The sequence below is a fragment of the Cucurbita pepo genome, chromosome 3, assembly GCF_057944985.1.
Source record: "Cucurbita pepo subsp. pepo isolate OVF chromosome 3, ASM5794498v1, whole genome shotgun sequence".
Classification (NCBI taxonomy): domain Eukaryota; kingdom Viridiplantae; phylum Streptophyta; class Magnoliopsida; order Cucurbitales; family Cucurbitaceae; genus Cucurbita; species Cucurbita pepo.
In genome coordinates, this window is record NC_141800.1 from 29,195 (window position 1) to 41,172 (window position 11,978).

The 11,978-nt window shown below is 41.6% G+C and overlaps 3 protein-coding genes and 1 non-coding gene across 5 annotated transcripts; 3 read left to right on the forward strand and 1 right to left on the reverse strand.

Moving 5' to 3' along the window:
• The first annotated feature begins 60 nt into the window (after nt 1–60).
• Nucleotides 61–7,633, forward strand: LOC111790406 (LURP-one-like protein (DUF567)). Of its 2 annotated transcripts, none has more exons than XM_023671290.2 (3): nt 61–246; nt 6,824–6,908; nt 7,002–7,633. In XM_023671290.2, the coding sequence occupies exons 1-3, from the start codon at nt 209–211 to the stop codon at nt 7,362–7,364; spliced, it is 486 nt and encodes a 161-aa protein (XP_023527058.1). In that variant the 5' UTR covers nt 61–208; the 3' UTR covers nt 7,365–7,633. The 2 variants fall into 2 exon arrangements, with proteins under 2 accessions (XP_023527058.1, XP_023527057.1); XM_023671289.2 differs by having other exon boundaries at nt 69–246; nt 411–6,908.
• Nucleotides 3,949–4,020, reverse strand: TRNAP-UGG (transfer RNA proline (anticodon UGG)). The gene has a single exon. It is a non-coding gene; the product is annotated as a tRNA-Pro (tRNA).
• A 299-nt stretch (nt 7,634–7,932) lies between the features above and the next one.
• LOC111790403 (serine/threonine-protein phosphatase PP1) lies at nt 7,933–9,606 on the forward strand. The gene is made up of 3 exons (XM_023671285.2): nt 7,933–8,403; nt 8,481–9,040; nt 9,144–9,606. Exons 1-3 carry the CDS (start codon nt 8,235–8,237, stop codon nt 9,300–9,302), a joined length of 888 nt encoding a protein of 295 aa, XP_023527053.1. The 5' UTR covers nt 7,933–8,234; the 3' UTR covers nt 9,303–9,606.
• A 1,148-nt stretch (nt 9,607–10,754) lies between these two features.
• On the forward strand, nt 10,755–11,941 carry LOC111790405 (calcium-binding allergen Bet v 3). The gene has a single exon (XM_023671288.2). The coding sequence runs from the start codon at nt 10,926–10,928 to the stop codon at nt 11,739–11,741; it is 816 nt and encodes a 271-aa protein (XP_023527056.1). The 5' UTR covers nt 10,755–10,925; the 3' UTR covers nt 11,742–11,941.
• The last annotated feature ends 37 nt before the right edge of the window (nt 11,942–11,978 follow it).

Genomic DNA, 11,978 nt, shown 5'->3' on the forward strand with positions numbered 1-11,978 from the left:
CAATTTGTATTACATTTCATTACTCTTAAGGTCATAGACAACCTATTCCTTATCCCGTTTTCCATATACCACGGACTGGGACACCCGTACCACATAGCAGTTGCGATTACAGCAGCAACGACAAGCAGCCGATGGAGCCTTACGACAATGAGTTCAGTGCTACCTTCTGTGGATTACAAATTCGTACTCCCGCTCGGGTCCATCGTCTATGCCCCTTAAACCCCCTCGTTTCTACTGGCTTACCAGGTAATTCCATACCCTCTCACTTGTTACCTAGGTAGCCCCCTCTAATATATTTTTTTCTTCTGCTAATTCCTGAGCGTCTCTTCTGCCTTTTTGCATTGAATGGTTCTGCAATAATTTATTGTTTTCGATTTTGATTCTATTTGAATTAATACGCCCCTTTTTAGGCTTTTCATCGGTAGGGGGGGTGTTTGTCCTTCCTTCTTTGCTCTGCCCGTGAGCGAATATTTATTTCCACCCGGCCCGTCGCTGTTCAGAATTCTTTCAGAGGTGTTTCGTTGGCGTAATGATTGTCATAGGAATGAGATTTAGTATTTGGTTGATGTTTGGGCTGCATTCCTTGGCCTGAATGATGGGAAATATGGCCATTGAAGTTGGTGAATTTTCAGGATTTCTATCTAGTGGAATAGAGTAGGAAGCTCGAATGAATTATTTCATGCCTTATGGCTGAGTATAAATAATACACAAGAGGATGGGGAGAATATTTGCCACCCCATGAGAGAGAGCCATGTGGTACAAGGAACCAGAAGCAATAAGAAGTATAACAAATCAAGCAACACCATTTGCTAGTAAATGAGAATAGAGAGAAATGACGTCAGATCAATCTTTTTCTCTAACATTCTCCTACGAATGAGAGGGTAATGCAGTCACATCGAGTTTGGAACACAACCCACAAAAATGAACTTCAGACTAAGGCTTTGTTAACCCATCAACAAGTTGATTTGAGGAGGGAACATACCCAACATCGAGAGTCTTTGCAATGACCTTATCTTGCACGAAATGGACATCAAGCTCAACATGCTTGTTGCAGCATGAAAAACGAGACTGGCTGCAAGAGATAATTCACTCACAATATCGCACCATATAATGGGAGGAGAAGAAGGCAACAACTATAATTCACCATGGAGGGATTGAATCTAAGCTTAAGTCAGCTGCATTATGAGCAAGAGCACAATATTCAGACTCAGGTCTAGGACGGGCAACCACATGTTTCTTTTTAGAACATCACGACACAAATGAGTGGCCAAGGAAAATACAATGTGCAGCTGTGGACTTGCGTTAGTAGTTTGCATCACAATATGCAACCAAAGATAAATTGTTATATTTAGAGAGAAAAGGCCGTAATTCAAGTGTACCCTTCTGGAGCACCCTTTAATAGCCTGTCAATGGGAGGATGTTGGGCCTGTAAGAGATGTCTGAGCCTGTATGCATTAAGTTTTGGAGAGCTCCAGTAACATTGCGGTAGAGAGTTGGATTATCCATAGGTTCGCCATCCATATGAGACAATTGTTTGCCAGTGATAGCAGGTTTGGGGCTAATGGGAGGGAAAATTCAGCAGGTTAACAACAGTATCAATGGATTGACTCTTGGAAATAGAGGAGACTAGAAAACCATCTTTAAAGAAAACACTAGTTGAATATGACATGACAAGAAATAAATAGTTGTTGAACGTAAACACTTGTAACCCTTGTCAGCTTCATTACAACCTAGGAAGACACTTTTGGTGTTGTGAAACTGCAACTTATGAGATTGGTAGGGATGAAGGCATGTAAGCAAGCACATCCATAGGAGTGAAGGAAGATGTAGTCAGGGGATCTATTATGAAACTTTTTCCATGGAGAAATATTATTTAAACTAGGGTTGCAAGCCACTTTATGAGGCAAACATAGGAGATGGAAGTATCTGACCAAAAGAGGGGCATGGAGCCTTGAGCAAGGAAGAAAGGCCCGTCTTGACTATATGGCGGTGTTTGCATTCAACAATGCCATTTTGTTGGCTTGTGTGTGGGCAAGGGTGTCCAAAAGCTATTCCATGGTTTTTTATGCATGAGGTAAACAAGCGTAGTTCCCCTTCCAATCACTTTGTAAGGTTTTAATCTTTTGCTGTCAAGTTGAATGAAGGCAGAGAGTGATTCACCATTGGATTTAAAAGGATATGTGAGTCAACGAGTGATGTTATCAACAAAGCTAATATAATATCAATAATCCCAAGTGGAGGCTGTGGGAAAAGGTCCCCACAGATCAATGTTCAAGTTCAAATGGCTTGGTAGTAAGAGATAATGAAGAATCAAAGGGAAGTGCATGTGACTTTCTTTGTTGACAAAGACACCCGAAAGAAGATTTTATCGCTGATAGACAAACTCAGTTTACAAAACTTCAAGGCAGTAGCTATGACTCTATCTCAGATGTATGCCTAGGACGTTGGCTCAACATTATTCAAAGCCGTAGAAGCATTAAGGAAATAAATAACCTAGGTCTTTGTATAAGAGGAACAACATTATCCAAAGCTATAGAAGCAATGGAGTGAAACCGGTACTCATCCGGATAAGGTAGGTCTTTGTATAAAAGGAAGTTCTAAAAGGGGTATTCCGAGAATTAAATTCAGGACCTCTCGCACCCAAAGCGAGAATCATACCACTAGACCAAATGCTCTTGTTATAAATGCTTTGTTCTCCTCTTCAACCGATGTGGGATCTCACAATGCACATCACCCGGTGTATGGCTCTGATACCATTTGTAACCTCCCAAGCCCATAGATACTACCTTCTACTGCTTTAACAAGACTCACAAAAGAAGATTTTATCACTAATCACTAATAGACAAACTCAGATTACAAAACTTTAGGCAAGCTGTAGAAGCAATCCACTAGTTTGAGATCTCACAATGTAAATCGTCCGGTGTTTGGCTCTACCCATAGCTATTACCTTCTACGGCTTTGACAAGACTAATTAGACAGACCGAGATCACAACGTTGGCTCAACATTATTCAAAGCCGTAAAAGCATTAAGGAAATAAATAAGGTAGGTCTTTGTATAAGAAGAAGTTCTAGAAGGGGCATTCCAAGAATCGAACTCAGGACCTCTCGTACCCAAAGAAAAAATCATACCACTAGACCAAATGCCCTTGTTTGAAATGCTTTGTTATCTTCTTCAACCGATGTGAGATCTCACAATGCGTGTCTGGCTCTGATACTATTTGTAACATCCCAATCCCTACTGCCTTCTACGGCTTTGACAAGACTCACAAAAGAAGATTTTATCACGGGGCGTTCTGAGAATCAAACTCGGACCTCTCGCACCCAAGTGAGAATCATACCACTAGACCAAATGCCCTTGTTAGAAATGCTTTGTTCTCTTCTTCAACCGATGTGGATCCCTCCCAAGCCCATAGCTACTGCCTTATACAGCTTTTACAAGACTCATAAAAGAAGATTTTATCACAAATAGACAAACTCAGATTACAAAACTTCAAGGCAGTAGCTATGACTATCAGATGTATGCCCAAGACGTTGGCTCAACATTGTTCGAAGTCGTAGAAGCATTAAGGAAATAAATAAGCTAGGTCTTTGTATAAGAGGAAGTTCTAGAAGGGGCATTCCGAGAATCAAACAAGGGACCTCTCGCACCCAAAGCGAGAATCATACCACTAGACCAAATGCCCTTACTAGAAATGCTTTGTTATCTTCTTCAACCGATGTCAGATCTCACAATGCACATTGCTCAGTGTCTGGCTCTGATACCATTTGTAACCTCCCAAGCCCTAATGTCTTCTACGGCTTTGACAAGACTCACAAAAGAAGATTTTATCACTAATAGACAAACTCATATCACTAAACTTCAAGGACGTTGGCTCAACTTTATTCAAAGCCATAGAAGCATTAAGGAAATGAATAAGGTAGGTCTTTGTATATGAGGAAGTTCTAGAAGGGGCATTCCGAGAATCAAACTCGGGACCTCTCGCACCCAAAGCGAGAATCATACCACTAGACCAAATGCCCTTGTTAGAAATGCTTTGTTATGTTCTTCAACCGATGTGAAATCTCACAATACAACATTGTCCGGTGTCTGGCTCTGGTACCATTTGTAACGTCCCATGTCCTGCTGCCTTCCACGGCTTTGACAAGACTCACAAAATAAGATTTTATCACTAATAGACAAACTCAGATAACAAAACTTGAAGGACATTGGCTCAACATTATTCAAAGCCGTAGAAGCATTTAGGAAATAAATAAGTTAGGTCTTTGTTTAAGAGGAACAACATTTTGACAAGACTTACAAAAGAAGATTTTATCACTAATAGACAAACTCATATCACAAAACTTCAAGGACGTTGGCTCAACATTATTCAAAGCCGTAAAAGCATTAAGGAAATAAATAAGGTAGGTCTTTCTGTAAGAGGAACAACATTATCCAAAGACTCGTAAAAGAAGATTTTATCACCAATAGACAAACTCATATCACAAAACTTCAAGGAAGTTGGCTCAACATTATTCAAAGTCGTAGAAGCATTAATGAAATAAATAAGGTAGGTCTTTGTATAAGAGGAAGTTCTAGAAGTAACATTCCGAAAATCAAACTCAGGACCTCACATCCAAAGTGAGAATCATACCACTAGACCAAATGCCTTTGTTAGAAATGTTTTATTTTCTTCTTCAAGGGATGTGGGATCTCACAATGCACATCTCCCGGTGTCTAGCTTTAATACCATTTGTAACTTCCCAAGCCCATAGCTATTGTCTTCTACGGCTTTGACCAGACTTACAAGAGAAGATTTGGATTTTAACCGGACTTAGAAGAGAAGATTTTATCACTGATAGACAAACTCAGATTACAAAACTTCAAGGCAGTAGCTATGAAGATGTATGCACAAGACGTTGTCTCAACATTATTCAAAGTTATTGAAGCAATGGAGGTAGGACTTTGCATAAGAGGAAGTTCTAGAAGGGGCATTTTGAGAATCAAATTCAGGACTTCTCGCACCCAAAGCGAGAATCAAACCACTAGACCAAATGCCCTTTTTAGAAATATTTTGTTATCTTCTTCAACCGATGTGGGATCTCACAATGCACATCCCCAGTGTCTGGGTCTAATTGTAACCTCTCAAGCCCACTGCAAGCTTATGACCTAAGTTGGGGCATTAAAATGATTGGACAGTTCCCAACTCCGCTTGGGCGGGATCAAAGTGTGCTTATGTCTAGCCCACTCGTTTCAAGCAGGTAACTAAGCTATGGGATTTGAATGAAGGCTCGTGGCTTAAATGAAGAAGGGACACCGGGAGGTGGGTGAGAGAGGACGTTGAGCCCCCAAGGGGGTGGATTGTGAGATCGCACATCGGTTAGAGAGGGGGAACGAAACATTTCTTATAAGGGTGTGGAAATCTTTTCCCTAGCAGATGCGTTTTAAAACTGGGAGGCTGACGGCAATACGTAACGGACATTACAAATGGTATCAGAGTCGGACACCGGGCAGTGTGCCAGCGAGGACGTTGGGCCTCCAAGGACGGTGGATTGTGAGATCTCACGTCGATTGGAGAGGGAAACGAAGCATTATTTATACGGGTGTATTTGAGGTTATTGATTTCAAGCACAATGGGTGAGCATTGCACAAGTTTCTTCACGTTGAATGTTGCAGAGAGTTGAGTAGTTAGCTTGTAAAATTAGTCGATGTATGTCATAAGCTAGCCTATACATCGACAGTTGTAATGAAAAATGATATATTGTCACTTTTTATATAAATCTCATCAAATAAAAAAGATTATTTTAAGATTATAAGCGCACATGGAATTCCTGAGCTTCATACAAGTATCTGGGAGCAAGACCTTCAAACAGTTTCTTTTCCGTGTATCAACTGTTGTATAAGTTCTAGTTTCCACAGTGAAATGAGAATGGATTGGAATGGAATGGAATCGGTTTATGTGGATGCACAATTTTTGTTCACATGGCCACGGCCCCTGGCGGAGTCGTCGTGTAAATGTAATTTGCATACACCATTACGTACTATTCACTTATGACTAGTGATAGATGGATGGAGGGGCGGAGAAAGTCAAAGGCTAAATTGGTCATGGTTCAACTCAACCGCCCAAGCCGTAGAGGGGCAATAATTTAAGTTGAATGCGGCAGCCGCACCAATACAAGACCAAAATTGTAAAAATATAAAATAGTAATAGGAAATAAATATGTTAGACAACGATGGGTGACGGGATGGGCGTTGCTTCTGAGCCACTAAAAATTGTATAATTTATTGGGATACTATGGTGGTGAGAATAATTTAACAGCACTCCGTGGAATATTTGGAAAGACAGGGCATAGGCTGGGATATTAAACTACTGTGGTGGGCATCGCCATATTATAAATATAAAATTAAATTGAACTCTACAACAGGGGCGCGTGGAACTCTCTCTCTCTCCCCTCCGTCACAATTGTTTGTTCTCACCCCCCGTCCAAAGTCCAAAGTCCATAATCAAACAAAGAGACATCACACCATGATGGGGATGGGGATGAGGATGGGGATGGGGATGAGGAGCTTCGCGTTCACCCCGGGTAGGCAGGCGGGCAAGGGCAGCCGCACGTTCTTCGTCTGCTCTACTACCAAAATATAAATACATAAACCTGACCACACACACGAGGAGAAGGAGAGAAGGTAAATAATATTATTGTAAGTAATGACAAAGGTATTCCCAAACGGGGCTTCCTCCTCCTCAACCGACGCCACCCAGACTGTCCTCACCGTGTGGAAGAAATCTATGTTGTTAAACTGCGAAGGATTTACCGTGTTTGACGCCAACGGTAACTTGGCTTACAGGGTCGACAACTACCTCGCCGGCAATAAGGCCCAGATCCTTCTCATGGACGCCGCCGGCAACCCTCTTTTCACCATCCGTCGCAAGGTACTGTTTGCACGCTCTCTTCTATTTTAGTTGAGTTTTATATAATCACAAACAACTTTGGTTTAATAATATAAAATACATGCATACATATAGAGATTGAGCCTAGCCGATAGCTGGGTGGTTTACGAGGGAGAAAGTGGCGTGAATCCCCGGTTCTCGGCGAGGAAGCAAATGAATCTGCTTAAATCCAAGTGCTTGGCTCGTATTGTTGAAGGATCGTGGTCAGGTATGGGTATGTGTACGTATGAGATCGAGGGGTGTTACGGGAAAAGATGCTGTGCGGTGTACGATGAGAAGCGGAGAATAGTGGCGGAGATAAAACGGAAGGAGGCAACGGGAGGGATGAGCTTCGGGATGGACGTATTCCGGCTCGTCGTCCAGCCTCAGATAGATACCACAGTAGCCATGGCCCTCCTCGTCCTACTAGACCAGATGTTTGGATCTTCCACTCCATGAGAGATTTTCCTGTACCTCTACGCCTCTCTACCCCATACCCCCCATAAGAAAAATCAACCGCATCTTTGTCTATGCTCCTCTTTTTTAATGCCTTTCCGCTTGCTTCTCTCTTTCACTGTACATCATATAAATACACACAATTTTCCTTTTATAAATACAAATGTATTGAGTGAAAAAAAAGATTGTCATGTCAATCGAACTTATACATCGTGTTTGTATAGACGGTGCTCTAGAATATATGTTTTCAATACAGTGGACATTTATTGAAATTTATGGTATGAATAAATAAATCAATAACTTTAATTTTTGAAACCAAAAAACTAAAAACAAAATTGTTATATATCAATGTATTTCTATCAATCTCGCGGAAGAACAATCTAATAAATTATGTATTTGAATTAAGAGCGATTAAAAAAATGGAGATAAGTAGATAATAGAGTAATTAAAGAGTGAGAAGAATGGAGGGAAAGAAGGAAAGTTAAAAAGGGAATTAGAAGAGTGGAAAAATGAAGAGGTTAGGGTAGTCATTAGTGGTGTAAAAGGAGGTCCAAGATTGGAGATGAGACCCCTAATATTGAGGGAGGGGAGGTTAGTGATTATTGGCCAACAAAGGCCACTCTCCGGTACCCGTAAATTCATGACTTTATTCTCATTATTATTTTTTAATCTCCGCTGAAAACAGAAGAAGAGGAAAAAGTGAAACTGGAATCTCATCCCCAAACTGTGTAACCATTGTTTGATTTGTTGTTCATTTGTTGGTTGTTGGTTGTTGGTTGTCGGTTGTCGGTTGTCGGTTGTTCACTGTTCATTGCTGTGCTAAAACGAGATCGGTCGGATTGATTGCTTATTGGGAGAAGAGGGGCGGTGGGAATGGAAGGATTGGAGGGGCTTATAGACAGGCTGATGGAAGGAAGGAAAAACAAAGGAAAAAAGATTCAGCTAATAGAACCCGAAATTCGGCAGCTTTGCATCACTGCCAAACAAGTATTCCTCAGCCAGCCCAATCTCTTACAATTGGAAGCTCCGATTAACATTTGTGGTATACATTCTAATTAATCTATAAGAGTTGGAATTTGATTTGATTTGATTTGATTTTAAATTGTGTTGTTTGCCTAGGTGACATCCATGGCCAATATCCGGATCTGCTGCGACTGTTTGAGATGGGTGGATTTCCTCCGGACGCCAACTATCTTTTTCTGGGGGACTACGTGGACAGAGGAAAACAGAGCATCGAAACCATAACCCTTCTGTTTGCGTACAAAGTCAAGTTCCCCGACAACTTTTTCCTGCTCAGAGGAAACCACGAATGTGCTTCTATCAACCGGATCTACGGATTTTACGATGAATGCAAACGGCGTTTCAGCGTCCGTCTTTGGAAGATCTTCACAGATTGCTTCAATTGCTTGCCCGTGGCGGCTGTGATAGACGACAAGATCCTATGCATGCATGGTGGGCTTTCCCCGGAAATGCTCAGCTTAAACCAGGTGGGAGACATAGAGAGGCCCATCGACGTGCCGGACCAGGGCCTCCTCTGCGATCTTCTTTGGGCCGATCCAGATAGAGACATCAGAGGTTGGGGCGAAAATGACAGGGGAGTTTCCTTTACCTTCGGCGCAGACAAAGTCACCGACTTCTTGAAGAAACACGACCTCGATCTAATATGCCGCGCTCACCAGGTGGGTGTGTGCGGCTCCCTATTTCTCTCTCTCTCTTTCTTTCTTTCTTTCTTTCTTTGGCAAATTCTCATGCTCTGATTCTTGTACATTTTCTTCCCTCCAGGTAGTTGAGGACGGTTACGAGTTTTTCGCAGAGAGGCAGCTGGTTACAGTATTTTCAGCGCCCAATTATTGCGGGGAGTTCGATAACGCAGGAGCTTTTATGTGCGTCGACTCCAGTTTGCTATGCTCATTTCAAATCATTAAGCCCTCTACAGGATGAGCGGAATCCAGCTTCTGCGTTGATGTAATCATCCAGACAAAATCTAGACTTTCTTCCTTGCTCTAATCTAGTGGTTCCAATAGATGTGCTTTTCTTTTTGTTTCCCATAACAATCCAGTTCAATCCAATCCAATCCCATCCCATCCCATCCCATGTCATTCCCAGGATTTGTATATAGCGACCGACTTCAACTCTGGGATGTATATACATGAAGCGTCTAATGAATAAAACTAGAACTGAAATTAATGAAATTTGTTTCTCGCCTTCCCATAGAAAACTCAAATTCCTTAAACCCTACTATAAATTGAACTTCAGCTTTAGTTTTGACTCACGCCCTGCTGCAGCAGTGGCCACTAGTGAATCGGAATTCAACTCAAACAACTAACATCAACATCAACCATGAAGCAAATGCCCGCCTAATTAACTAAATCATCCTATTCCTACTACCGCCCTTTCTTTTTCAGTGACGAGAAATCAGAATATGACGACGGAAAGTGAATTTGATGAACATTATGAATCCCTGATGTATGTAGATGTCTGATTTATTGCAGCCAAAGTATCGGGGGACAATGCAAGCTCAGCGACAAGCTCTTCCAATGCTGAGTGTACACTTCTGAGTATACAAGCATGACCTTGACATCGAGCACGACGGAAAGAGATCGAGTGAATCAATAAAATAAATGCTAACAAAGAAATGATCAATAAAATAAATGCTAACAAAGAAATGATGAATTCCCTGATGAATTCCCTGATGAATTCGGTGACATCTTAGTTTGAATTAATTTACTGATTATGAGGATTGGGATGCTCCTAAGAAAAGTCTTGGTTGATAATCAAATACAATAGAGCAAGATACCCTAGTGTCTGAACCATTTAAATTTTGGTTTTAAATTTTTTGAAGTGAAGGTTATAAAATGTATTTTCATCCCTGTTTTTCTTTGCTTTATTATTGGCTTTCTACACATGTTTTCAAAATCCAACCAAATTTTGAAAGCTAAAAAAATTCAAGTTTTGGTGGAGTTTGTTCCAAAACAGATACCTAGTGGTGGGAGCAATGTATGGAAGGGGCAGACAGGTTTGACTTGGTTGGCCAAAGTTTGATCCATTCATTGTGAACACGATTTCTTCATCTTCTCACAGCGAATAAATTTAACGTAGGCCACAAATTTGGACTTTTCAAAGTAGTTCAATTATATTTTAAAGAAAAAAAAAAAGTGTGGAATATGTTGATTAAATAAATAGTGACAATTCATTTCAACTATACAACAGACGAAATTAAAAAATGTATTATTAGAGAAATAAGGAAGCGTTTGTGACAATAGCAAAGACATTGAATGGCCACTGTAGAAAGACAAGTACAACGTAAGATATACGTAAATACTTTTCTTAAATATAAAAAGTGGTTGACTACTAAAATCTAGAACAAGTGGAAGTAGAAAGAGAGGGAAGGGCAGCGCAGACGTGCTCTTGTGGATATAGAAAAGGAGAGAAGTGGGGTTGGGCTTTTACCCGGGGGCGAGGACTAGATCCATTTTATTTCATGTTTTTAATTCCTAATTAATTTCTTAATTCATTCTCATCCCAAGCAGGATCCAAATCGGGATTTGTTATATTAATCGGGTGATGAGAATGGAAAGAGTGCCTCCCTCCCTCCCTAAAAGTCTCCTACCCTATTCTCTAGACAAAAAAGGTCGCCTCCTCCCTCCCTCCTTACAAGTCGGGTCCCTCCCCTCCTTAAAAGTCTCCTCCCCTCATCCCCCAAATTCTGTTGTGTTTCTTGTTGTTTTGTGTCGATTCCTTTGGGCAGGCAGCTTATTCGAAATCTTGGAAATGGAAGCGGTGGCCTCAGATGTTCCCCGACCCCGCCTGACGAAGAAACCCTCGTCTTCCTCTTTGTCGTTCCGGCTTCGGTGTCCCAGCCTGAACTCCCTTCGCCTGCGTCGCATATTTGACATGTTCGACAAGAATGGGGACGGAATGATCACCACGGAGGAGCTGGGTCAAGCTCTCGGGCTTCTTGGGCTGGATGCTGATGAATCGGACCTGGATTCCACGGTCAACTCCTTCATCGCACCGGGAAATGTTGGTCTTAGGTTCGAAGACTTTGCAGCCCTGCACCAGTCCTTAAACGACACCTATTTCGGGGAGCCGGTGGAGGATGAGGAGGAGAAGGAGGAGAAGAGGGAAACAAACATGTCGCCGGTGTCGCAGGAAGAGTTGGATCTATCGGAGGCATTCAGGGTATTCGACGAGGATGGAGATGGGTACATATCCGCCACCGAACTCCAAGTGGTTCTAAGAAAGCTGAGATTGTCGGAGGGGAATGAGCTGGACAGGGTTCAGAAGATGATTTTGTCGGTTGACAGCAATCGCGATGGCCGGGTTGATTTCTTCGAATTCAAGGACATGATGCGTAGCGTTATCGTCCGGAGTTGCTGATTCATTCCCGTAATTCCACTCCCACAACGCCGTCCGGAGTTGTAACACCTTGGATATTTCTATGTTTATCTGTTTTGTTTTGATTTACTTTGCTTTACTTTGCTTTGGGTATTCTCCCTTCAACCACGTATTGTATTAACAATAACCAAGTAGTTCAAAGAACCCACCGCCTGGGTCAATACAAATTAAGAATCCACATATTTTCATGCTCCTCACTAGCTTATTTATAGGGAATAA

Excerpts from the sequence above, each read along its gene's own strand:
- LOC111790406 (XM_023671289.2), top strand. The coding sequence starts at position 6,684 with ATGACAAAGGTATTCCCAAACGGGGCTTCCTCCTCCTCAACCGACGCC. Across the intron at positions 6,909-7,001 it reads TTTTCACCATCCGTCGCAAG|AGATTGAGCCTAGCCGATAG; the intron begins GTACTGTTTGCA and ends GCATACATATAG.
- LOC111790403 (XM_023671285.2), top strand. The coding sequence starts at position 8,235 with ATGGAAGGATTGGAGGGGCTTATAGACAGGCTGATGGAAGGAAGGAAA. Across the intron at positions 8,404-8,480 it reads AGCTCCGATTAACATTTGTG|GTGACATCCATGGCCAATAT; the intron begins GTATACATTCTA and ends TTGTTTGCCTAG. Across the intron at positions 9,041-9,143 it reads TAATATGCCGCGCTCACCAG|GTAGTTGAGGACGGTTACGA; the intron begins GTGGGTGTGTGC and ends TCTTCCCTCCAG.
- LOC111790405 (XM_023671288.2), top strand. The coding sequence starts at position 10,926 with ATGAGAATGGAAAGAGTGCCTCCCTCCCTCCCTAAAAGTCTCCTACCC.